This window comes from Carassius gibelio, chromosome A9, assembly GCF_023724105.1.
Source record: "Carassius gibelio isolate Cgi1373 ecotype wild population from Czech Republic chromosome A9, carGib1.2-hapl.c, whole genome shotgun sequence".
In the NCBI taxonomy this organism is placed as follows: Eukaryota; Metazoa; Chordata; class Actinopteri; order Cypriniformes; family Cyprinidae; genus Carassius; species Carassius gibelio.
In genome coordinates, this window is record NC_068379.1 from 12,186,493 (window position 1) to 12,211,538 (window position 25,046).

Genomic DNA, 25,046 nt, shown 5'->3' on the forward strand with positions numbered 1-25,046 from the left:
CAGACCAGTGTTATTTTAGTAGGCCTATCATTTTACACTAGTATTTCTTAATATTTTTATTTAATTTTTTACATATTTTCAGTTTTCATTATAATTTTAGTTTTAGTAATTTTTTAATTAGTTTTTTATTATATCAATAGTTCTATATAGCTTTAGTTTTAATTAAAATGTTTAGTTTTATTTTTTTAAGTTAAAGTGTTATATGTAATGTTATGTAATATTTATATCAGCAATTATTATTATTATTATTATTATTATTATTCAGTTACATTATTCAGTTATTCAGTTAAGCGATTTTCAATAATTAGTGCAGCAGCAGTAATTCAGACAGTGTGGTGTCAGTCAGGCAGCAGCTCAGGCAGCACGAGGAAAAAACACGAGGCGGGATTCTCGCGCGCCAGACTCAGGCTAGTCTGTCATCCCGAGCCGGTAAGATGTGTTTTATCACTCACTGAAACAGACAGAAGTCTTTGTGTAGTAATAAACGTTAGTGATAAACGAAAAGTGTTCGTCCTGTACACGAAGACGCTGGTGGTGTTTGGCGTGAGAAAGTGTTGTTAATCCTTCTATGCGCAGAGTATGTGGTAAGCTAACAGGCTAACGGTTAGCCTCGTTTTGGCCGCTTCTCAAGATCTAGTGCGCTGCCTACGTAGGCAGTATTTAACGCGGCTATGGTTTCCAGAAACACCGTCTAGCTAGGCAGCTGACTGGTTTGTGTGTCGCAGCCTGTATGTCTCCTGTTAAGCTCCGTTCATGTGTGTAGTCTTGAGGAAAGCCCAAATATTGATTAATCATTACAACAGCCTGGTGTTAGTGTATAGGTTTAGCTGATCTCATGGCGCTCAAACCAATGAATCTAAAAAGATCAAGCCTTTGATCTAACACTTTGTTTGAGTGTCTGAAAATCTGATGAGCTGCCTATACAGGGAATATTTTGGGATTCATAAGTGCCACAATCCCAAGTGCTCTTTTAGTTCGTTGTCATACTAAACATAGTATTAAAGGGTTAGTTCACCCAAAAATCAAAATTATGTCATTAATAACCAGTAAGACCTCCGTTCATCTTTGGAATACCGTTTAAGATATTTTAGATTTAGTCCGAGAGCTCTCAGTGCCTCCATAGAAACTGTGTGCAGGGTACTTTCCATGTCCAGAAAGGTAATAAAAACATCATCAAAGTAGTCCATGTGACATCAGAGGGTAGGTTAGAATTTTTTTATTCATCGAAAATAAATTTTGGTCTAAAAATAGCAAAAACTATAACTTAATCAGCATTGTCTTCTCTCCGTGTCAGTTGTGAGATTTCAAAACACTGCAGTTTGTGATATCTGGTTCGTGAAAAAAATCATTCAATGTAACCGGATCTTTTTGAACCAGTTCACCAAATCGAACTGAATCGTTTGAAATGGTTCGCTTAATGACTTAAGCTGTTAACTCTTTTTAATGTGGCTGACACTCCCTCTGAGTTAAAGCTGCAGTAGGTAACTTTTGTAGATCTATATTTTTTACAAATTTGTTAAACCTGTCATTATGTCCTGACAGTATAATATGAGACAGATAATCTGTGAAAAAAATCAAGCTCCTCTGGCTCCTCCCAGTGGTCCTATTGCCATTTGCAGAAACTCCATCGCTCCCGGTAAAAAATAACCAATCAGAGCTGCGGTCCGTAACTTTGTTTGTGTTCAAAATGTAGAAAAATGTATATAATCAGCGAGTACACCATGAATCCATTTTCCAAACCGTGTTTTTGACTTGTCCTGAATCACTAGGGTGCACCTATAATAAGTGTTTATATTCAGACTATTTTAGATTGCTTCCGGGGTACCGCGGCGGAGTAACCCAGTACCTTTGTGATTCTTCATAGACATAAACAGAGAGAAGTAGTTCCGGCTACGATGTTCTTCTGCAAGACGCAAGCAGTTCTGTTTATTAACCGCTAGAGCGTCAAATGTTACCTACCGCAGCTTTAAAACAAACCAATATCCCGGAGTAATTCATTTACTCAAACAGTACACTGACTGAACTGCTGTGAAGAGAGAACTGAAGATGAACACAGAGCCGAGCCAGATAACGAATGAAAGATCTCGGCTCTGTTTTCATCTTCAGTTCTCTCTTCACAGCAGTTCAGTCAGTGTACTGACAGTGAACATTTAATTTAACCAAAAAATGTCAGAGTGATTGACAGAGATGCAGTATAAACATTGTGTGTGGTTTTCTGTTAAACAATGACCCAGATCATGAACTTGAATATAATTTCCTACTGTATTGAAGATAATAGAAGAGGCACATTGATCTGCTAGTCACGGGTCTTTCATGCCGAGAACTCCGTTCATGTGTTTGCATAATGATGCATTTAAAAGTTAATGACCAACATATCATTATAAAAGGTCACAATGTTGTTGCAGATGAAATATAATGTGGATGGCATCAAATTAATATTTTTCATCAGGTTAGACATTGATTTATCACCCCAATACCTTTCTCTACCTGTCTGTCGGTTGCGTATATCTGCCATGTTTGTATTTTTACACTTTATTTGTTTGTTGTTTGTAGCTTGAACAGTCATATTTGGCATATAATGAAAGAAAGATTTCTAAAGTCAACAAATTGTACTAATAGACCTACCAAACTCTGCGTAAAAACAAAATAATAATGACGCCAGCTTTCTAAAGTCATTTTTACAGCCCTCTAATTTGGCTCCAAATATCAGGTGAAAATAATTTTGTCAAGTCATTTTTGACCCCCCTCTAGAAAATAGTGAATTACTCATTAAATACACATCTGTGACATTTAATATTTTGGCTTTAATCACTATATGTGTTGTCTTTCTTATGGAAATAATATTGACAATATCAAATATTGGAGCTGGAGACCTCTGGTTGATTTGACATGGAATCACCCTTCTGTTGATGCTTCATGTTTCATCACATTTAGTTATTAATTACATCAGTTTTGTATATGATGATAGCCTATATGTCCAATTACAGTGAAAAGTTATTTTAAAATGGCCAGATTTCACAAAAAGTAGTTGAATTTTATTGTTAGCTTTTTAACATTTCTGTCATAGTTATATGAATGTTAGCTACTTACATTTCACGCTGAAGTAATGCGCTGTAATTCATGATTGGCCTCTGGGAACTGTAAGCCCGCTTTATTGGATTTCATTGGCCATCTTAATTTTTACAATGACAATCACTGTTAGACCAGTGAGGAAGACCAAATCTAACTTTTTAAACGGTGTGTAATGGATCCCAGCAAAGCAGCATCAAGAATACCAAATGTTTGGCCATATTCGATTATTAAATGATGGTGATCGCAAAATTGTATTAAAATGCTACAGTGAGCATTTCATAAACTGCTGTTATTATTTCTCTGTGTTTTACAGTTGTAGCCCCTCCTATCCTTCGGTTCCTCACTTATGTGTTTGCCTGAGCCCATTCCAGGGGGGTGTGAGATGGCAATTAATGGCCTCCAGTGGAGCTGAAGACAAAAGGAATGGGGCATCACGGTCAGCCCTCGTCATCCAAGCCAAGTCTGCAGTAGTACATTCACCCAATGCACGAGGCTCCTTCAACATTGGAAGAAAGAGACTGCAGAGCAGTGTGGGTGATTCAGTGCCTCATCCAAATGTGAAAGTGCTGTATGATAAGCCCTACTCTGTCTCAGGGATCCCCACACAACGTGCCTGTCCTCACGTGCCTACCATAACAGTCAGCCGCATACAGAGCACAAGTGCAAGTTCTTTGAATGGTGCTAGTAATGGTTTAAGGACACATAGTGTTTTATCTAAGAGCTTGCCACATATTAACGCTGCTCCCGCTGCATGCCATAGCTACCGTCAATCCCACTGGAACCTTGATTCATTTCGGTTCAAGTCAGGGCTGTTAGGAAAGAGGGCCTTTTCTCCTCAGCTGTCTGTCTGTCCTGCCTCTCCACCCAAGTCGTCTTCTCAAAAAGTCATAATTGAGAAAAGCATGCCTACTAATCAGTCTTTGCCTTGGACGAGCAACAAGCTCAGGGAGAACAGCATTGGAGTTGTGCGGCCCCCAAATGCCAAAATGCCCTCATACTCTAAACAAGAGACTGGTGATCTGTACAGTCCTGCCAATTTCGTATCTGGCTCCAATGGAACACGTTCTCGAGGCCTCAAAGCAGATGCAACAAAACCTCTCCAACCGAGTGTGCCTTCGACAGATATATGCACGGATGTGCTTTTGAACCGCAGTATGGTGGCCAAGGATATGAGGCAGTTTGAGAAGATTGTAGCGGAAGACACCAGATCAATTGAGCTGGACTGCTGTGTGGGACACGGTGTTGGTGAAGCTCCTCAGAGAGTGACAAATATCAACTCCGAGGCAGAGTTCACTGCCACCGTTGTGCAAAAACTCACTCCCAAAAATGTACATGCAAGACACCGTTCACTCAACGGTCTGAGCAGCATAAAGCATCTTACAGGTAGTACTGTATCCCTCTGCCTTATTAATGGAGATAAGGAGTCTTGTTTTGCACCTATGGAAACCAACAGTGCCCTCAGTTTTGATATAACTGATGAGAAGTGCCCCTCTGCTGTTCTGTGTGATGATAAGACGCAGGGAGGTGATTGTGCCATTCCAGAGGCGACTGGCCTCAATATGGCCTCTCCTCAGTCGCCGTCTGTTTACACCGTGACAAACCAGATATCTGCCATTCAGCTCACAAAAGAGGAATGCTGTCAGGCCTTGCAGGTGGACACAAGCCCCATGACACTTGAAGAGGAGGAGGATCGTCATGAGATTCAGAGGTGTGCACAATTGTTTTTTAATGTATACTTCTGCTCAAAAGTTTGGGGTCAATTATAATTGTCTTTATTATCAGTTTTGATCAATTTAATGGGGTCATTTCTGAATAAGAGTATTAATTTCTTTCAGCAAATCTTTCAGACTTCTAACTGGTACGCAGTACTGTATGTCTATAAATAACTTGCTTTTCTTAGTCAGATTAGTGAATCAGATCATTCAGATTGGTTTGAATCATAAAGAAACTCAAACTAAATATTTGTTTGCATTTTGGACACAACTTCAGAGCTCCCAGATATTGTGTATATTATCTTATACACTGTAAAAGTTACATGTCTGAGTTCAGTTCTCAAGTTTTATTGTACTTCATTCTTCAGACAGGGAATGCTGCTAGACGGTGATGAGGAGGAGCTTCCTGATAAGCTGGAGAATGACTTCAGTGATGATGGTAACAGAACTGCTTCTTTGTGTTGCTTTAACCTCAGCATACATGAACCAGTGTAGCCAGAACCCTTTTATCAGTAGGTATTTGTATAAAGTAAAAAAAAAAAATCATAGTCTGACTGTTTGTAACCAAAATCTAATATTCCTTTTTTTTTCTTCATCAGATGTCTCCGATGATTGTGATGACTCCTCAACAACATCCATGACAGCTTTGTCCAAGTAATTAGACTTTTTATATTTGAGAAATGTAGTACTCCAGGATGAATTTCACTGTTTTACGGAAATCCACCTGTAAAATGAAGTCAGGAATTAGTCACTAATTAGTTAAACTTAAGCAAGGTTTAAATCACAAGTCTTGGTGGGGTCTCTTTTGGCGAGCTACAAGGGTTACTTCTTAAATGCAAGTATTTATTTTTAGAACCGTCATTTGTACTGGTTTATCATTGAAAGAAAGAAATCTTACAGCTGATTGGATAAGCAAATTATTGAAAGGCCTCATATTTCCTTTCACTGGAAATGGATACTTCTTGTTTATCTTACTCTTTGTATCCCATAAAATGTATGTACTCTCTCCCTAAGCATTCACTTGTCTCTTCTACCTCAATGTCTTTCAAAACATGCTGACCTTGACTGCAGAAAGAAAGGTGCTTTTTTGTTGTTGTTTTGTCCACACACCCCTATATATTTTTCTCATGCTCACCAAAGCTGCATTTATTTGATCAAAAAATACAGTAAAGAGCAATATTTAGAAATATTATTAAAAAAAAAAAAAAAGTTTGAGTTTTTTTTTTTCTTCTATCATTTACAGATATTTTGGTAATGTATTTCTGTGATGAAACGCTCAATTCTCAGCAGCCATTACTGCAGTCTTCAGGGTCGCATGATCTTTCCAAAGTCCTTCTTGTTTGGCATACATGTCTTTTGTTGAAAACAGTTTTGCTGGTTAATTTTATTTATTTATTTATTTCAGGATTATATGAATGGAAAAAAAAATCTTTTGATACATTTTTGCCCTTTCTGAGTTACAAAAAATAAAATAAAAAATCATACACTGTAATATAAACTTCTGGGGTCAGTAACAGTAAAGTTGATTGTTTTAACTCAAAAGATAACATTTTCAAAACATTCCCTATACACATTTTTCCCACAGTTCAGCTGTTGTATTTAGCAAATCCCCATTTTTATCTTTTTGCTGATTCAAAGATCTCTTTCTCTTAGCTAATCCTGGCTTTGTGCTGGTTGCTGGTGATCTACTTTTGACGCAGAGATTTAGAGTGCAAACTAAGGCTGACAATGAAGGCTAGATTACAGTGGAAGAGGGTCTTATGCATGTTTCTCTTCTAGTCACCTGACTTTGCCATGGTGATGACCGACACACAGAGGAAGACCTGACGGTTTCTTGTTTGTTCTAGTGGTTGCTGTCAGAGAAAAGCTTTAAAGCCAGAAGCCTGTAGAAAGGTCCCACAATTGTTCTTGTGTGATAGAAGTAGAACTATCCCTCTATTACAGGAAAATGAGTAGTGAATTGTAACCGGTCTGTGGAGGCATTGTCATGAAGTGACGTCCAGCTAATGGGTTTTTTTGTAGTAGGTGTTTTCTGGTTTCAAAGTAAAGGGCCATGTAGAGTGTAACTTCACACTCACTGCAGTTCAGTGTGATTTACTGTGTTGAATCAACCTCAGCGTTTCTAAATGACTGTCACGTGAGTTATTTTGTTTTACTGTATCCTTGCACTGATTAAGTTGACAACTTTAAATGTAAATATCAATTTTTTTCTTATCAAGTTTCTTATTGAATTCTCTATCTGGATTGGTTTATTTGTATATGAGGAAGCTGGCTGTTGACCGTATAAGAATCTTTATAAGAGTATTTTGCCTAAATAATAAAAAAATGGAATTTGGTGATTCTTGCTAATTTTGTTATCTTATTTCACTTAAGGTACTTTGTCAGATAGAGTTGCAATTTTCTGTGATGATTTTCTTTTTTTTTTATTTGGCAATTCTGTGTGTTTAACAGTGCTGAGAAAACTGCACTATTACTGGCAGCAAATTAGCCCAAAAGTTGAACTTAAAACAAGTGTTAAGGTGTTCAAAAATTGTCGTACTCCATAACTAGTGCTTCTTAATATGTTCTGAGATTCTGTGTTGGCCTACTAATATTTGTTGTGTCTTTCAGTGTCGAGGAGCCCGTTAGTCCTGATGTGGAAGGGGAACTGGTGGAGAAACCCGCACTTGTCCCCAGTCTCTTCCCCCACATGCCCTCCACGCTGTACTTCAGCACTGCCAGTGAAAGAGGTTGGCATACACACAAAAACGCTGACTTTACAGGGTTCTTGATTATCAATGTGATACTCATTATGAACAGATCGTTAAATACACATTTTTCTCTTTTAAATAACAGCCTTGTGTTTTCAAGACTGTTGTAAAATGTTTTCCTCTTTTCAAAGTTGAGTTGTTGCCTGCTGAACAGAGGAAGCTGCTCAAATGGAAGATAACTACAGTCACCCCCAATGTTGTGAAAAACACCATCTCCAGATCACACTTCAAAGCCACCAAAAGTGAGTCAACGACTTCCTTTTCGTTTTTAGTGATGCTGAAAAAAGTTACCAACAGTTTTATTTTTTTTATTTTTTTTGCATTGCACTAAGGCTGGAATGCACCAACTTTCTTTTTAACCCCTTTGCGTTCAAAGATCATCAATGGCCCCAGATTTTTATTTCACTTTCACAGCACGTTAAACATCACACTCTTACTTGATCTGGAGCAACTGTGCATCAGTTGAACTCTAGCTTTGATATTTGACCAATGTTTTGATAAAACATTGTTGCAGTGACACTTATTTAGTACATTTTGTGAACATATGTTGATTATGTATCTACTTAGACTTTTATTTTTGGTTATGTCATTTGTGTCTCCATGCTGAAAATGGGGGGGGGGGGGGGTGACAAGTAAGGGGTTAAAACCCTAGACATCATACACTGGCCGACTTTGTTAATGGTTAGAGAAAGTCTGGGGATTCTATACAAGATTGCACACTACCAAACTTTAAAATCACTCCAAATGCAAACACACAAAAATATCCTCTTCATTGCTAGGCGATATGACAAATGAGAACCGATATGCGTTTTAAAATCATTGCAAAATATCACGTTTAATATCTTCCTGTTGGATGGAATCTGAAGGTTTTAATTTTTTTTTTTTTTTTTTTTTTGGTAGAGTGTTCACCATCATACATTAGGCTTTTGTCTCTCAAGTCTATCAACTCTTGCCCCGTTTCCACCGCAGGAACTTTACCCAGGAACTAGGGACTTTGGCCTGGTACTCGGTGTGTTTCCACCGCAGGAACCAGGAACTAAATAAAGTACCGGGTAAAAAAATGCCCCTCAGAAAGTCCCTGCTGGCGAGGTGGTACTTTTTTAAAGTTCCGGGAGCTTTCGGGGTCGGGACTTGGGCGCTAAACATCCTGATTGGTTGAATTCACGCAGCATTGGTTGAGTCCAACCACCATTTATTCGGATCAACATTTTCAAAATATTACTGTTATTGTGTCATGAAATGTAATTTTACAAGTATTTCAGGCGAGAATGTAGTTGTTTTATAACTCAAATCTGTGGTTTATTTATAAAGACAGCGACTATTTTCGCCGATCTCTGAGACGGTAAACTCCACGTGATCAGCAGGAGCTTAGTGATCATCTATCTGCCAAGAAGCAGCCTCACCTCGGATAGACCTTCTGATGTGTGCCGCTGGCTCTGATGTCTATTTAATGGTTAAATATAAAATATAATTCAGCTGCGGGGTAAATCTAACAGGTTTTCTTTGGTTTGTATTCAATTTATCTATATGTTAGAATGAAAATAAAAAAGGTGAATCTATATAATATTTTGTTTCATTGTAATGGCTGTATATATACACATATCCCTGAACGAAGTACATTTCTGCAGCTGTTCTTATGTTAAAATGAAAACGAAAGGAGGCAGTGGTATTTGATATCCGATTTCATTTTATTGTAAATATACAGAGAGGAAAATTGCAGTAGCCATGGTCAGCTGACTGAAGTTATCAAGTACAGTGTTGTTTTCAGATTTACCGGACTTGCCCGTCGCGGACATCACACTCCTGAGACGAATGCACAAAGTCTGAACTAGCAAGGAGGATGCACATCCAAAATCAACGTACTTTGTATTGAGAAACGCGCGCAGTACTTTTAGCAACAGGTCATGGGGGGGGTAATTTCCGGGTAATTTCGGTGGAAACGCGGCATCTGACTGCCAAGAGTTGCAGACTTTCTCTGACTTTGTTTACACGTCCAGACTGCAATTAGGGGCAAAAATATGTTCATGAGTCATGTCACGTATTCCAGCTTTTAGTATGCAGTTCATCATGTGTTGGTCTTTTCACTAGAGAGTCATGATTGGCTTGGCTGTTGGGGTCACCATATGAAGTCTCCAGGGTTCAAGGCCATTAGAGAGTTTCAGAAGGTAAGATTGGGATTCAGAAGTTGAGGTGTTTTGACATCTGTGTATTACCATTTTGTAATAAAAATCCATCAAGTTTGTTTCTCATATTTAATGACCTGGTGTTAGACGTTAAATGATCTGTCAAGTTGAGTCATCTGCTAAGTATTAACAAGAATGCATTTCTGTTTGGCAGCTGAACCACTTTCCAGGCTCCTTTCAGATCGGCCGGAAGGACAGACTTTGGAGGAACCTGTCCAAGATGCAGGCACACTTTGGCAAAAGAGAGTTTGGCTTCTTTCCACGCTCCTTCATTCTCCCACAGGACATCAAGCTGCTTAGGAAGGCCTGGGAGGATGGGGGCAGCAAGCAGAAATGGATCGTCAAACCGGTACGTTACATTACTAGAGTTGTTGTGAAATTGCTCTCTGACATTCGTCACTGACATGCTGCCATTTCTCACTTTTAGCCTGCATCTGCTCGTGGAATTGGCATTCAGGTCATTCACAAGTGGAGCCAAATGCCACGCAAGAGACCACTTCTCGTGCAGAAGTTAGTTGCAAGACCTTGGAACATACTGATTCCTAATTAAGACATGTTTATGATCTCAATGTGATGTATATTACTGCAGGTATCTTCACAAGCCCTACCTCATCAGTGGGAATAAGTTTGATCTACGGATCTATGTGTATGTGACCTCTTATGACCCACTTCGAGTTTACATCTTTAATGATGGACTAGTACGTTTTGCAAGCTGCAAGTAAGTATAGGTCATTTAACAAAAAGTGTTTTACAAAATGTGCAAATCTTAGGACCTTGCTCATTTAAATTGGTATTTTCTGATTGTTCTTCAACACAGATACTCTCCTTCAATGAAGACCCTCAACAACAAGTTTATGCACCTTACAAACTACAGTGTAAATAAGAAGAACTCGGAATATCAGAGTAACAGCGATGATAAGGCTTGTCAGGGCCATAAATGGTAAGAATAAAGAGATATTACACTGAGTTGGTCCTTCACTGTTAAGATATGAGGTTTTGTGATTAATCAGCAGGCAACTCATGGCCTAAAAATATTAGAACTGACTTCAGAAGCGTTATACAGTCTAATGATTGCAGTTTTATTTGAATGCAGGGCTTTGAAGGCACTGTGGCAGTACTTGGGTTCTCAAGGTATCAACACCACTCTCATTTGGGAGAAGATCAAAGATATGGTCATCAAAACCATCATCGCGTAAGTGTCCTGCAGTCTTTTGTATTGTAGACACTTCTTGTGTATGTGTACACATTCACGTTCCTCTGAACTGAACCTGAATAAATTATCTCTGTTCCCATGGCAGGTCCGACCCATATGTGAACTCGCTGGTGAAGATGCATGTACGCTCTGCCTACAGCTGTCATGAGCTTTTTGGCTTTGATATCATGCTGGATGAGAATCTGAAGCCGTGGGTGCTGGAGGTGAACATCTCGCCCAGGTACAGCACACAGGAACTCCTGCAGCTTAAGCTGTTTAGAATTAACAGTAGTCAGGCGACTTTGTCCAACTACCCTTACTGAACAAATCATCACACTAACATAATATTAACAGTAATATTATATAGTCACTTAGACAACCAGAGGAATGTTTATTCGTCCCAAAAAGGAAGGTGACTCTAATACATTAGTTTACACTAATAAGTTGTCAAGTAGTGTCATTAGTACTGCTTTTTAGTAAGTCCCCAGGAATATCAGTTACCTATAAGCTCAAGATATAGTTTCTATAAAATGTTATTTATTATTATATATTATTTTTCATAATTGAATCTTTTTAAGCTGTTGTGTTCTACTGAATCCTGCCATGCCCTGTACCAAATATCATTCACATTGTTTCCTCTTCCTCTCTCTGACTCTCTCTAGCCTCCATTCTAACACACCGCTGGACGTCAGCATCAAGGGTCAGATGATACGGGATCTGCTGAACCTTGCTGGCTTTGTGTTGCCATTGAGCGAAGACATTGCACCATCCAATTCGAGTTCCAGCAGCGCCACCAACAGGTCAGTTCTGATATTACATTGTATTTCAAAATTTGTGTACACTTAAATTGTGAAGTGTGAGGTTGGTAAGATTTTTTTATTTAAAGGGGATGAAATGCTATTTCATGCATACTGGGTTTTTTACACTGCTAAAGAGTTGGATTCCCATGCTAAACATGGAAAAAGTTTCAAAAATTAAGTTGTACGTTTGAAGGAGTATTTTTGTTCCAAAAAAAACTCTTCCGGTTTGTCACAAGTTTCGGAAAGTTTTTTGGAGTATGGCTCTGTGTGACGTTAGATGGAGCGGAATTTCCTTATATGGGTCCTGAGGGCACGTTTGCCGGAAGAGCGCGCGCTCCCATATAGCACAGCACTGAGAGCACAACAGACTTCACTGATCAGAGCTAGAGCGTCGCGAAATGTCACAAAAGGAGTGTGTTTTTGGTTGCCAGGGCAAGACAACCCTGCACAGATTACCAAAGAAAAAACAGTATTAAGAGACCAGTGGATGGAGTTTATTTTTACAGAGCATCAACGGAGTTGTGCAAGTGTTTGTGTTTGTTCCCTGCATTTCTAAAATGCTTGTTTTACAAACAAGGCCCAGTTTGACGACGGATTTGCTTATAGTTTATTTCTTAAGGATGATGCAATCCCAACGAAAAAGGGTCATGATTGTGAGTTGGAACCACAGGCGGTGAGTAAAACTGCTTAAAATATCTCTGCCTCCTTGTTAGTGCGTCCGCCTCCCATCGGAGCCCTGGGTTCGAGCCCCGCTCGGAGCGAGTCGTTGCTGCTGCTGCTCTCGTTCAGTTTCAGCCTTCACAGCTGTCACAGCTTCCAAACGCTCTCAACGCAAAAGCCTACTGGCGCTCGTGATTCTTTAGCTCCGCCCACACATCACGCCTCCAGCCGGTCGTGTTTTTCCGGGAAAAATCGGTACAGACTATCTTTCTCTTATGAATATAATAAAACTAAATAATTTTTGGAGTTATGAAGGATGCAGTACTACTCTATAGGTACTCAAGATTAACAGGATATTGAGTGAAAACGAGCATTTCACCCCCCCTTTAATTTTTTTTATTTTTGTCATATGCATTAAATGGCAGTAAAGACTTTAATAATGTTTAAACTATTTGTTTCAAATAAATGCTGTTTTTTTAAACTTAGTGGTCACATGATGCAATTTCAAGTTTTCCTTTCACTTTGTAGTTTTAATAGCTGTTGTGCATAGATTAGATCCCTAAAGTTGCAAAGACTAAGGCCTCAAACCCAAAAAGACATTCTTTATAAAAGTAAAGATAAAAGTATAAAAAGTATAAAAACATGGACGTAGTGTCCGTAAAATCACCCATAGGTTACCTAAGAGTATTTTTGAAGCCAAAAGTAAGTGGAGCCTGCCGTCCCCATCTTGGCAGTGCGTCACCGCACGTCACTCCCGATAGATGGGCAAAAAGGCGGGAGCTGGTTGCTGAAGCCACGCCCACCTAGCTCGACAGCCGTGAAAGCAGCAGCAATCTACCTGTCAGTCAAGTGGCCACGCCCTAAATTAAGAATAAGCACAATATCGAATTTGGATCGGTCACCTCTAATGTTTACGTGGCATGAACATAAGAGAATTCTTTCAACATGGTTTAAAGAAATTTACCCAGCTCCAAACTTTTGAAATGCCAATGTAAAAGTACATCATAAATATGTTACCTGTTATTTTTTAATTATATCTGTATGCCTCTAATTGAAGTTCTACTCTTTTTGTTCAGTTTATGTGGAGTGGTACGAGAGAGATGGCGATCTGACATTTCAACTGATGAGAAAGTAAAGAGAGCCTTTTATCTGAGCCAGCGCTTTGGAGACCAGGTATTCAAACACACCCCTTTGTCATATGTGACCCATGCTGGTAAAATGAGTCAAAATTCACATGCGCTAACTACGAGCTACAGGCAAAACAAGTGAAAAATGTAAATGTTGGAAGATTTTTAAGTTTTTCACAAATATTTTCAATAAGCCCTCCTCTAGTGATCCCAATTCTCCACATAGCAATTATTGTTATTGTCTTTATTTGTATGTTTTCTGAGTGGTCTATATTCTTTGTTTTAAAAAGTTACATGTTACGTCTTGGTTCGGGTTTTGAGAGGAACATGCAGAATGAGAAAATAAAGTGTGGGATGTTGATGTTGAAAGAGTTATTAAGAGCAATAAGCCAAGAAAGAATCTTACACGTGCTGACTGACATATCTGAACGGGTGCACAAAGACACCTCTCAGCCAGCACACGATCCTGATGTACACATACACACAGAGTTATAGTATTTCAAAATATCGGTCTTGACGAGTATTCACACAAACATTTGTTAAATCTTAATTGAACGTTTTCTTTTCTGTTGGGGAAAAACATATGAGGTTTAACATTAAATTATATCTGTGCATTACAGTAGGTCTTAATGTATAGGCTTAATGTATAGGCCTCTCATTAAAGGGTTTATGAACTGAAAAATCTAAATTCCCTTGATCTTTTGACATGTAAAAAGTGGTTGTACTATTAAAAAAAATCTAAGTTTCAGAACTCAAACTTTCTAGTTAGTCTAAAAACGGCTTGTATTAAAATCAGTCTGCCAAAACGACAAGTTGTGAAATATGCTACTTTGACGTAAAAGAGTGGTTAAACAGTGCCTCTGCAGAAGATCAACACCTGCTTCTACATCACTGCCTGTTTAGCCCCTCCCACTGATTCACACACAAAGTGAGTAAATAACGAGAGAGGTAAACATAGGTCTACGCAGAAAAAAAATGATAAAGATGCTCCGAAGGCAGAAAGATGCTGTTTAGTGCCAAGTTGTGGAAAAACACAAGAAGGTTGCTTTCCTTCTGATCCCAAAATTAGGAAAGAGTGGATGAACACATTTTTAATGAAGATCCAGACCGTTTCGGTAAGAACTTGGTCATTTGTTCACTTAATTTTAACGCTGTATTGTTTACAAACAAGGCACAATTGGACACAGGATTTTTAAAAAGATTAAAACTAAGAGACGATGCTGAGTGTGATATATCAGATCCAACAGTACTGTCACACCACACAAGTGTGTGTAACTGTTATTACGTGGTCACTATTGCTTTGTCTGTAATTGCAGATCATTTGATATGAACTGAAAATGTATGCGTTTTTACTTAAATCACAGCAGAATTCATCTATGAAGTCTACGGAGTCAATTCTACAATATTCAGTCTACAAGTCTACAATCAACTAAAACATATTCAAACAGTGTTCTGATGAGGGGGGTCAAAACAGGACAGAAAATAGCCTAATACTGCTAAATTATGATGGTTTCTATATGATTTTTATTGCATTTCATGACCCCTGTTATGTTAATCAAACATTAAAAGAGAGAGGGGATCACTCAGTGCTCTCGGTTGAACTTCTTTATTTGTTAATACACTAAAGGCAATGAATAGTTTTTGGCATTTGATAATTAGTTTTTCTTGAAAAATTCTGTTTATTCTGTTCGCGTATCGTAAAATGAAGAAAGCATTTTTAAATAATTCTTTCTTTGTCATATTTGTTATACTGATTATTTGCATCTTTATTCTTAACATATACATAAAATGAAATAACAAAAATATATTGATTTATATAGTAATTATTATTAAGAAAGGATTTGGAGGAACAGATGCATCAAGAATCATTTTATAGTCTATTCGTTACCCTCTGAAATGTAATCGTGAGGCAGGTGAAGATTCACGCCTCTTGTCACAGTAAAATCATCTGTGATTGGTCAAAACACCCCACCTGGAGCATTTTGGTATCACAGAAGAAAAAAAAAACATATTTTTCCAATAGATTGGTGTATGCTGTATTTGGTGATATTTCCAGAGATTTTAAGGTATGGATGCTAGGTGATTTTTGTTTTGGAAACTTCAGAAAACTGTTTCTCAAAATTGACTTTGCTGACTATCGACGTCAAACAGGTGTAGCTTAGTCTTTTTTTTTTTTTCTTTTTTTTTTGTGTCCGATTCCAACAAATCAGTCATCACTTTTTTTTTTTTTTTTACCACAGAATGGAAATAACAATAACTCACTGTCCAAGTTGTTAGTTACTGATAATAGTATTGACTGCATTTCCCCAGTTCCACAAATATTTGAAACATGATTTTTGTCTGCAGGATTTCTGTGCCACAATTCTGGATGTGCTCACACCTGATGATGTGCATGTGCTGGCAGAAACCGAGGATGAGTTAAGTCGTAAAGGAGATTTTGAGCGAGTTTTTCCCTCTCATGCTTCCTCCCGTTACCTCCGTTTCTTTGAGCAACCACGCTACCTCAACATCCTCCTAAACCAATGGGAACAGAAATACTGGCTGAACAGGAGCCAAGGTGTGTGTTTGCACTGTGCTAAAGCCTGTAACTCTGACCTGGTTTGTGTAGCTGTCCACTTTGACTCTTTCCATACTTTTAGGTGTCAATCTACTGAGGGATTTGTGTGAGAAGAGGGTGCACCTGGGGAACCTGGCAGATTCTGTTCATCACGTAAGTACTTATGAGAATGCCACTCTACCACAGTAGCTTCTTATATAGTAGCAAATAACATAGTGCATACGTCCAGGAAAAAAACTGTAAACACCTTCAAGTGTGTAGATCCAAAAACAGGTCAAAATAGAAAAATGAAGATCTGCACACACCAAGATAAAGAGATTATGAGATTATGGCCTCTATATAATAAATTGATGTGAACTTTTTGGCCTGGATCTTGATGTATGTGGATCTCCGTTTTTCTATTCATTACTTGAAATAAAATGATACATGAAATATTTAACAAACATTAGTTGCCAAGATAAAATTTCTCTCTTTCACTTAGTGTTACTTGTAGGGCTGTGACGGTATGGGTTTTTTTCTTACCGCGGTGATGAAGCAACAAGAATCGCGATTTGGCGATTAATCGCCCCCCCCCCCCCCCCCCCCCCCCCACACACACACAAAAAACCCCGGCGGCCGCATCACACACTCAAGAACGCATGCAGCTTGTAATGGAAATGAATACAAGGGAAATTAATTATTATAACGCAGTATTCTTTATTAACAAATAAACAAATAACAGTAACAGTTATACTAAATGGTAAATATTAATAATTAACTAATGATTATAACTAATGATAATAATTAACTAATGATTAGTTATTCTTAATTATAAAGCAGTATTCTGTTATAAACTAATAAACAAATTAAGATTTATATTAAATATTAATAGTTAACTATATAGGCTAAACATGAACAACCTTTTTTAAAGTGCAAAATAACAAAACAAAAAGTGAACAAGTGTTTGTCTTTTGGGCCGCTTAAGTGAATCGTACTGTTGCTTTTATTTTTCCGTCTTCATGTTGCGTGACAGGAAAACCAACATGTTAACCTTGTCAGGTTTCAGCGAGGATCTTAACGGGGTGACGATGTTGCCAGCCGCACTGAATACACGCTCCGATGGAGTGCTCGTAGCGCATATAGACATATATTTTCTTGCCACATTTGACAGAAGAGGGAATCGAGCCTGATTATCCCGCCACCAGGCAAGCGGATCAGAGTGCAGATCGAGGGCTTCCTCCTGCAAATACCTTGTGACTTCAGTGTCTGCACGGATTCTTTTTGGAACCGGATTGGAGGATTGTGCTCTTCTCATTCCAAGCAGGTCCGCAAGATTCTTTTTTTTTTTTTTTGGAGGAGAAGATGGCGCACTTTCTCCTTCTCCCTCTCCAGCCGCAGCGGCACTCATTGCAGCTTCTCCATCCCCGATATCACGCCGCTCTTCGGGCATTGCCAGCATCTCCTCCAGGAGCGCTTCTTTAACGTCATCTCGTGGGTTGATGTCCTTGTGTCTTGGGTCAATGAATGAGGCCTTTGCCAATAGTTGCTGTGTTGCAGGTGCACTATATTTGTCTTTCAAGACTCCAGCCATTTTTTTTTTTTCAGGTTGCCCGTCAACTCCGTATCTTCATCGGTTGGGAGCAAAAGATCCTCAGTTAATAACTGTAGGACTGGTTTAACAGAGGACGCTGTAACGGTCTTCTCGGAAGACAGCGCATCTGTAAAATCCGCAACCTTCTTCAGGGCTGCATTAATGGATTCAAGGACTTCGATGTCCTGCCACGTCGGTATCAAATGTTGGCTGCGCCGGTCATCCATCAAAACCCGCCTAATGGCTGGGACTTGCTCAAGAACGCGCGCAACCATTTTCTGCTTAGTGCCCCACCTGGTAGGACAATCCTGTGAAAACATTTAAAACACAATTGTAATCCCCAATTAGGCTATGTTTTTTGTCCTGTGCAATAAAATATATATTTTTTATACACCGTGCCACTCTCTCCTTTTCGCGACCAGTGCAAAGTTCACATCAATTTATATTTTGTAGCTTATGCCCCTATACTATATATATGATGCTATTATCCTTATTTTCCATTTCTTTATTTTTTATTTAATGTGTAGGCTATTTTTGCCATCTGTTGTGTTTTATCTTACGGAGCCCCGCACATTACATGCAGGAAAAAAATAGGCTAAATCGTAGGCTACGTTTAGCATGTGGAAAGAACACAGTAAATCGTCCGCACGATTTTGCAAATCGAGGGAACGAAATAGTAAATTGTGCAGATTATTTATAAATCGAGGGAACGAATTAGTAGCCTAAATCGTGCTCACAATCAGAGCATTGATTGTCGTTTCCATAAGTTTTGCCCAGTTATTTACAGTAGGCTATTTTATATTTCGTTATTTCGTTTCGTATTCGCTTTGAAAATGTATAATTATTACATCATATTAACAATAATATGAAATAACATTTATTTAAATAACTTTTTTCGATATCGTTTCGTATTCGCTTTGAAAAATTATAATTATTATAAACATTAACAATAATATGAAATAACATTTATTTATATAACTTTTTTCGATATCGTTTTGAAAAATAATAATTATTACATCATAAACATATTAACAATAATATTAATTAACATTTATTTATAGATTTACTTTTTTTTCGATATCTTTTGAGTTTAATATGAATTATACAGCAGGTTTGGTCACCGTTTGCAACCCTTTATTATGTAGAATAAATTGTTCAAAGTTTCAACAAGTTGCGTTTGGACGAGTGCGTTTATATCCACGGACTGTTACCTGAAAAACAACCTCTAAATCGAAGTTTAGCACAACTCACCAGAACTAAGCAGTGTTGGGGCAGGTTGTGCTCGACTTGCTCTCTCTGGAGCTTTTTCTTCTTCTGCCAGCTCTGGGAGAAAGCCGTCACCAAATTTCTGCAGACACCCATGGCTCGGGCAGTGCGGTCCTTTTCTGACTTCATCGAATTGGTGACGGCTAAATGTAGATTATGGCCAAAGCAACTTAGCCATGTCCAGCCAAGCTTTCGGACCGCAGCCACAATATTTGCTCCATTGTCCGTTGTAATGCAGACAAGTTTCCTCTCGTCCAGGGACCACTCTTGGAAGGAGGACCTGAGGGCTTCCGCCAGGTTGTCACCCGTGTGGCTTTCTGGCGTGAACACAGTCTCCAGGCACTTCGATTTTAGTTCCCAGTTTGCGCTGAGATAATGTATGGTCAGGCTCATGTATGGCATCATGTTAACGCTTGACCACATATCAGTTGTCACTGAGAAATAATCGACGTATTTTAAGTCCTGTATTATGCCGTCCTTCACTGACAGATACTTTTCAGGGATCGCTGTCTGAGAAAAGTACTTTCGGTCAGGAAGTACATATTGCTTATCAAATGTATGTAGCATGGCTTTGAACGCTGGCTTCTCAACGGTGCGGAATGGCACCATTTCTTCAACCAAGTAACGAGTAACGCTATCAGTAAGTGCTCGCCACTGATTACTGCCTCTTTGGTAGTGCGAACCTCTCGCAAAGGCTTCGGAGACTCCCAACTGTCGCTGCTGGCCTGAGGTTGTAGCTAAGGTTGGTGTGCTGCTGGTGCTCCCAAGTCCGGCAAACGCCACAGGATGGTTAATTCTCAGATGTGATCTTAAATTAGTTGTATTTCCTCGCGAGACGGATACTTTTGTGCGACAAATACGGCATACTGCCTTGTCCAGATTCACCGGCTGTCCCTTGTCATCTGCCTCAAAGCCAAAATGTGCCCAAATAGGCGACACAGTATTTGGTTTAGACACTAAATTCATGGCCATTTTTTGGATAATGTCAGCTAGCGCTGTCAACGGTTATTGCCTATACCATATGAAGTGATAGCTACCGGTAGGCCTATTTGCAATTAAAATCTAACTAACACCAACTGTTTAAGTTACGCTATTGTCTTTTAATGCCCGTGTTTGTGTGTATTTAATTTAACATTATCTAAACATTACAAGTACTGAAACAGTTAATTAAAAATCAGACACACACACACACAAATCCCCCATATGTTTAATGGGCTGTCCCTCCCTTGCTCAGGATGCGGGCTTTTTCCCCAGAAGCCCTTGAACATAGGACTCGCGGAAAAAGTAAATTATTAGCAAAGATGAATGTGTTTATAGTTCAAATCACACATCATATACAGTCCTGTAACTTTCAGCAAAAAAAAAAAAAAAAATCATGTGCGGTGATGACCTCACACCGCGGTAGGCATCTCATTAATGCGGTATTGCGGTGATGCGGTTATCGTCACACCCCTAGTTACTTGATGTTATAAAATAACTAAAACAGAATAAAAATGATTAAAAACTACATGGATATATATAAAAATAAAAATGGAAAAAGCACAACTAAAATTATATATATATATATATATATATATATATATATATATATATATATATATATATATATATAGTAACTAATGAGCGTGCACACATGCTCATCATCACGACACAAAAATTCTCCTAGAAGTCACACTTTCCATTCAGTTAACAGATCCATACGAATAATTAATGAAATAATATTAAAAATATAAAAAAAATTATGCATTTAGCAGACGCTTTTATCCAAAGCGACTTTCAGTCCATTCAGGCTATAAATTTCTACCTATCGTGTTCCCGGGGAATCGAAACCCCAACCTCGATCATAACTTAAAAGTTATCATCTTAACCTTTAACTCCATACCGAAGTCCCAGATAGCCAGACAATGAAAATATAAATAAAAAAATATATATATAAAAATTATTTGTGTTTGGGATGCTGTGAGCATGGAGACTGTAGTGTACACCGTATTGGAAGCGTTTAGCTTAAATGATTAATATGAATAAACAGTGCTCATAAACGGCTTCTGTGGTCGTATTCTCAAGTGAAGCGAGTTGAGGCTTGGACCTGGAAACAACGCTTCTTATGTCATCACTAAACAACTGAATTGGATCCGTGCATTCGGTCTTAAAGGGGCAGCAACAGTCTATAAATAACTGGTTTTCCAGTAGTGGCATTTGCTGTCAGAGAGTGACACTTGCGTCTCATAAAGGTAAAATGGTACCATTCTGTTTTTACTTCAATTTTTTTAATTATACAATCCAAATAACATGTATTTAGCATCTTTTTTTGGCTAGTAATTCAAATGGTTTCCTCTGATTTAAAATAGAGCACAGAGAAATTTTATGTTTAAATTGAGATATTTTAGTTGTATTTTGTTTTAATTTGATTTGGTATTTGTTTTAAAATTTCAAGTTAGTTTGCTGTTATCTGTATTGTGAATTTTAGTGCATCATAAGTTTGAATCATTACATCCAGATATACTACTAGTTTTTGCTGATCATGCTGATTTGTCCACAGTAAAGGTCAGTCAATATCTTTTTTCTTTTCTCGGGCTAGTTAAATTCATTTTGCCTGCCCAAAGGGCTACCAGGGATTTTGAAATTTTGCAAGCCCTGAGGTGTGTTTCCCAAAAGCATCGTCAATAACGACATTGCTTGTGACCGTGGAAAAGAGCCATGTTAATATATAGCTTAATTATAGCTTCTCTATAGAGAGTATTATCATAACTTAAAGTTGTGTCCATTCATTGAACAAATCTATAACCTGGACAACTGTGCCAGTTGTTTTAGCTACTTTTATTATGTGTTTGGTGTGTCTGGATTTGTTTTGAAGCTTGGAATGCAGCATGAAAACGCAACGGAATTCCATTCATTGTATTCAAATTGAATTTCTATTGATCGGAAGATTTAAATGACATAATTTTTTTTGTTGTTCATAGAAATTCTGTTCAAAATTGGTTTTGTTAAAAATTAAAAGCAAAGAAAACAGATCTTATGGCAGGTTAATGTCGGAAAGCATAAAAACAAGACATCAAGTTAATATGTTCCTTTGTGTTACAAAGCTTAAGTATTTCAAAGTGTTCTAAAGTATTTAGATTAAGTTACTAAATTTGAGTAATCTGACAAAATTATTTTGTAATCTGTAGTAAAATACATTTTAAAAGTAACCTTCCCAGCCCTGTTCTCTCCTGAGAGAAATGGGGCGGAAAAGGCAGACATGTTAAGGCATTTTTACAGTAATAATAAACATCACAATAGGAATAGTTATTAATCACAGTAGTAATAATTAAAAATATTTTGTAACCTAACAGTTCAATATAATGATACCTGACATTAAAGGGTACATAACATACACAGTTTCACCTAATCTCATGTTAATCTTGAGTGCCATTAGAGTAACACTGTATCCTTCATATATCCAAAAAGTCTTTTAGTTTTATCATATTTATAAAAGAAAAATCCAGCTTTCCGATTCTCTCCAGAAAAAGCCGAGCTCCTGGAGGCGTGCCGTGAGCGAAGCTATAATGCTGTGGTTTCGTGTTGTTTCCATTAACATATATTCATTTATGTGCTGATTTCCAACAAAATACAGAAATCTGATGCAATTGTACTTGCATGTACTTACATTGTACTTTTATCACAGAGACCGCTCCATGTTTTAATAGCAAACGATGTGCAAATCCAGCGACGACTTGGGCCTTGTTTATAAAACATTCTTTACACAAATGACCAGAACACACAAACGCACTTGATACACTCCATTGCTGCCCCAGAAAAACAAACTGCATCCACTGTTCATGTAACGCTGGGTTTTTGGGGAAGCTGAACACTGTAAACTTTCCCTCACATACAAAAATTGACTTATTTGGAGGCATTCTCAAACAAATCCTATGCAGCAATGCCGATGATTTTGAAGGGTGTTGATGTGCACGGTCTTGCTCTCCTCTGGTCAATGTGTCCGCGGGTGCGCTTTTCAAAAGAAATGCTCATATAAGGACTTCCGTTCTCGTCTACATCATTAGATCCACGATCGGGGAAAAAAAACAGCCGAAACTTGTACCAACCCAGAAGTAAGATTTTCGGCACAGAAATTCTCTCATTCATTCTTCTAAATTATTTTGTAAAACTTTGGCCGTGTTTAGCATGAGAATCCATCTCTTTAACACTTTGAACAACTCTGAATACACGAAACACCATTGTACCCCACTTTAAAAAAATACACACATGGATATCTTTCCCAGTGATCTCTGTGGGATGGATGGATGGATGGATAGATGCTGTAAATTCATTGATTGATGTCCATTGATTGTGTGAAGGTTGTTGAAGATAATTTTATGATTTTATTGTTAGTTTATTTTCTTTATGCTTGTGCTTCTATTCATAGTGGTCTTCCAAGTCGTATCATGGGCACAGATCTCAGATGACTAGTTCTGGGTATGTGTACACACCTACACCCATCTCACATGTTCTTTTGTACAACTTACATCTAACTTGCTTCATGTCGCTCTGTCTGTTTTTCCCCAGTGTGCTGGTCAGTCAGAGGTCTGATGCTGAGGATGAGGACTCGTCTGATCGTGAGGTTCAGTCAGTCACGATGAGTCTTCCAGACATGAGTTTACTGAGCACCATTAGCCTGAGCCCCAGTCCCACCTCCAGCTCCAGCCTGGCCAGTGACAGCCTGCCTTCTCACGATGACCCTTGAGCTCCACCCCAGAAACCCTGGACATTCAGAGCTTCCAAACTGTGTGCATAGCTCCTCGAGTTCTGCTTTTGGAGGGGGATAAGACTGAAAAACGGACTTAATGAAATAACTGGCCAAATGGATGAGTGTTAACTGCCGTATTTTGAATAAGTATTTTGTTGCTGGAACGCACATACAGGTGTAAATACACAGTGCATGTGGGTGGCAGGAGGAATAAGCACTTCCTGTTTGGGGTTTTGATTTTGTTTCCATATGAGCCTATAGATACTTCTGGTTTGTTTACATCACAGGTCTGTGCATAGTACAGACATCTGTTGGGCTGATTATTTTAGAAGTGGGATGAAATGTGAAGTTTGGAAAAGAGATAGTATTGTAAAAATAAAAATCACTGTCATATGTCTTTTAATCATATGTCTTTTTGCATGCCCTGCTGAAGGGAGACAACATGCTCAGGTTATGGTTTTTAAAATTAATATTGATATTTGAAATATGACCATTTTATTCTTTCACAACCTTTTTTTATTAGCTCTTCAAAAGTGAGTTGAATAGTAAGAGTTGATCTCTGGATCTTAATCACACTTGTGATTGGGGTTATTTTGAGGATATCAACTGTTTTATGCAACAACTACTTGGCTGACTGGTATTTCGACCACATGGATAGTTTGCAGAAATAACGTCTCATGGGACAGATTGCCTTAAGTGTAGTTACTTTTGAGCACTGACAGTGTATTTACTTCTGTAATCAGTTATATTTTTGCAAGTGCTCTTAGCAAACACAAACAGTGTACATCAGTTGTTCTCAACCAGGGGTCACTCTGGGGGCTTAAGCAAACTTTCAAGATGACATAAGATGAATTCATTTTAAAATAAGACAAAACAAGCTATAAAATATGCAAAAGATATTCCTTATTTCAATTCACCCCTCAACAACTTATTTTTTATTTATTTTTTCCCTCCTATCTTTTAAGAACCAGGGTTCCCACAGTCCTGGATAAAATAAATGAGGCAGTTTTAATAGAGTTAAAAGTATTATTTCTAGACCTTGAAAAGTCCATTGAATTCATATTCAGCTCTTAGAAACAATTTTTTTTTTTTGGTGACTATTTTAAAAAGATTTAAAAAAACTTTTTGGTTGTTTGTTTTTAATATTGATGAGTGTAAAAAAAAAAAAAAATCCAAACTGTGTGTTCCCTGTACCCAGCTACACTTAAACCTATTATAATGATTTATTTTTTATAGCCGTCGGGACAGATTTCATGGACAATTTGCCCATCCGTGTCTCATCATACCTTTCTTTTTCCCATGTGCTATGAAACACATTCATCTGTGAAGAGAAGCACAACCAACACAATGTTCTTCTGCAAGGTTATTTTTTTTTTTTTTTTTTTTTTTGCCACTAGAGGGCCAAAGGTTACATTACCGTATGTAACTTTT

The 25,046-nt window shown here is 38.1% G+C and overlaps 1 protein-coding gene across 2 annotated transcripts; it reads left to right on the forward strand.

Moving 5' to 3' along the window:
- The first annotated feature begins 307 nt into the window (after positions 1–307).
- LOC128019637 (tubulin monoglutamylase TTLL4-like) lies at positions 308–24,018 on the forward strand. 2 transcript variants are annotated; one of them, XM_052605722.1, is made up of 19 exons: positions 308–429; positions 3,386–4,780; positions 5,153–5,223; positions 5,384–5,438; positions 7,395–7,513; positions 7,666–7,776; positions 9,623–9,699; positions 9,872–10,066; positions 10,145–10,227; positions 10,307–10,435; positions 10,535–10,657; positions 10,811–10,909; positions 11,016–11,150; positions 11,572–11,709; positions 13,446–13,542; positions 15,843–16,053; positions 16,136–16,206; positions 23,295–23,344; positions 23,435–24,018. In XM_052605722.1, exons 2-19 carry the CDS (start codon positions 3,465–3,467, stop codon positions 23,610–23,612), a joined length of 3,258 nt encoding a protein of 1,085 aa, XP_052461682.1. In that variant the 5' UTR covers positions 308–429; positions 3,386–3,464; the 3' UTR covers positions 23,613–24,018. The 2 variants fall into 2 exon arrangements, with proteins under 2 accessions (XP_052461682.1, XP_052461683.1); XM_052605723.1 differs by lacking the exons at positions 308–429; positions 3,386–4,780 and having other exon boundaries at positions 5,191–5,296.
- The last annotated feature ends 1,028 nt before the right edge of the window (positions 24,019–25,046 follow it).

Bases quoted from the DNA above. Each gene is read 5' to 3' on its own strand.
- LOC128019637 (XM_052605722.1), top strand. From the start codon at position 3,465: ATGGCCTCCAGTGGAGCTGAAGACAAAAGGAATGGGGCATCACGGTCA. The intron at 5,439-7,394 runs GTAATTAGACTT...TGTGTCTTTCAG, and splicing joins TCCATGACAGCTTTGTCCAA to TGTCGAGGAGCCCGTTAGTC. The intron at 10,910-11,015 runs GTAAGTGTCCTG...TTCCCATGGCAG, and splicing joins GTCATCAAAACCATCATCGC to GTCCGACCCATATGTGAACT.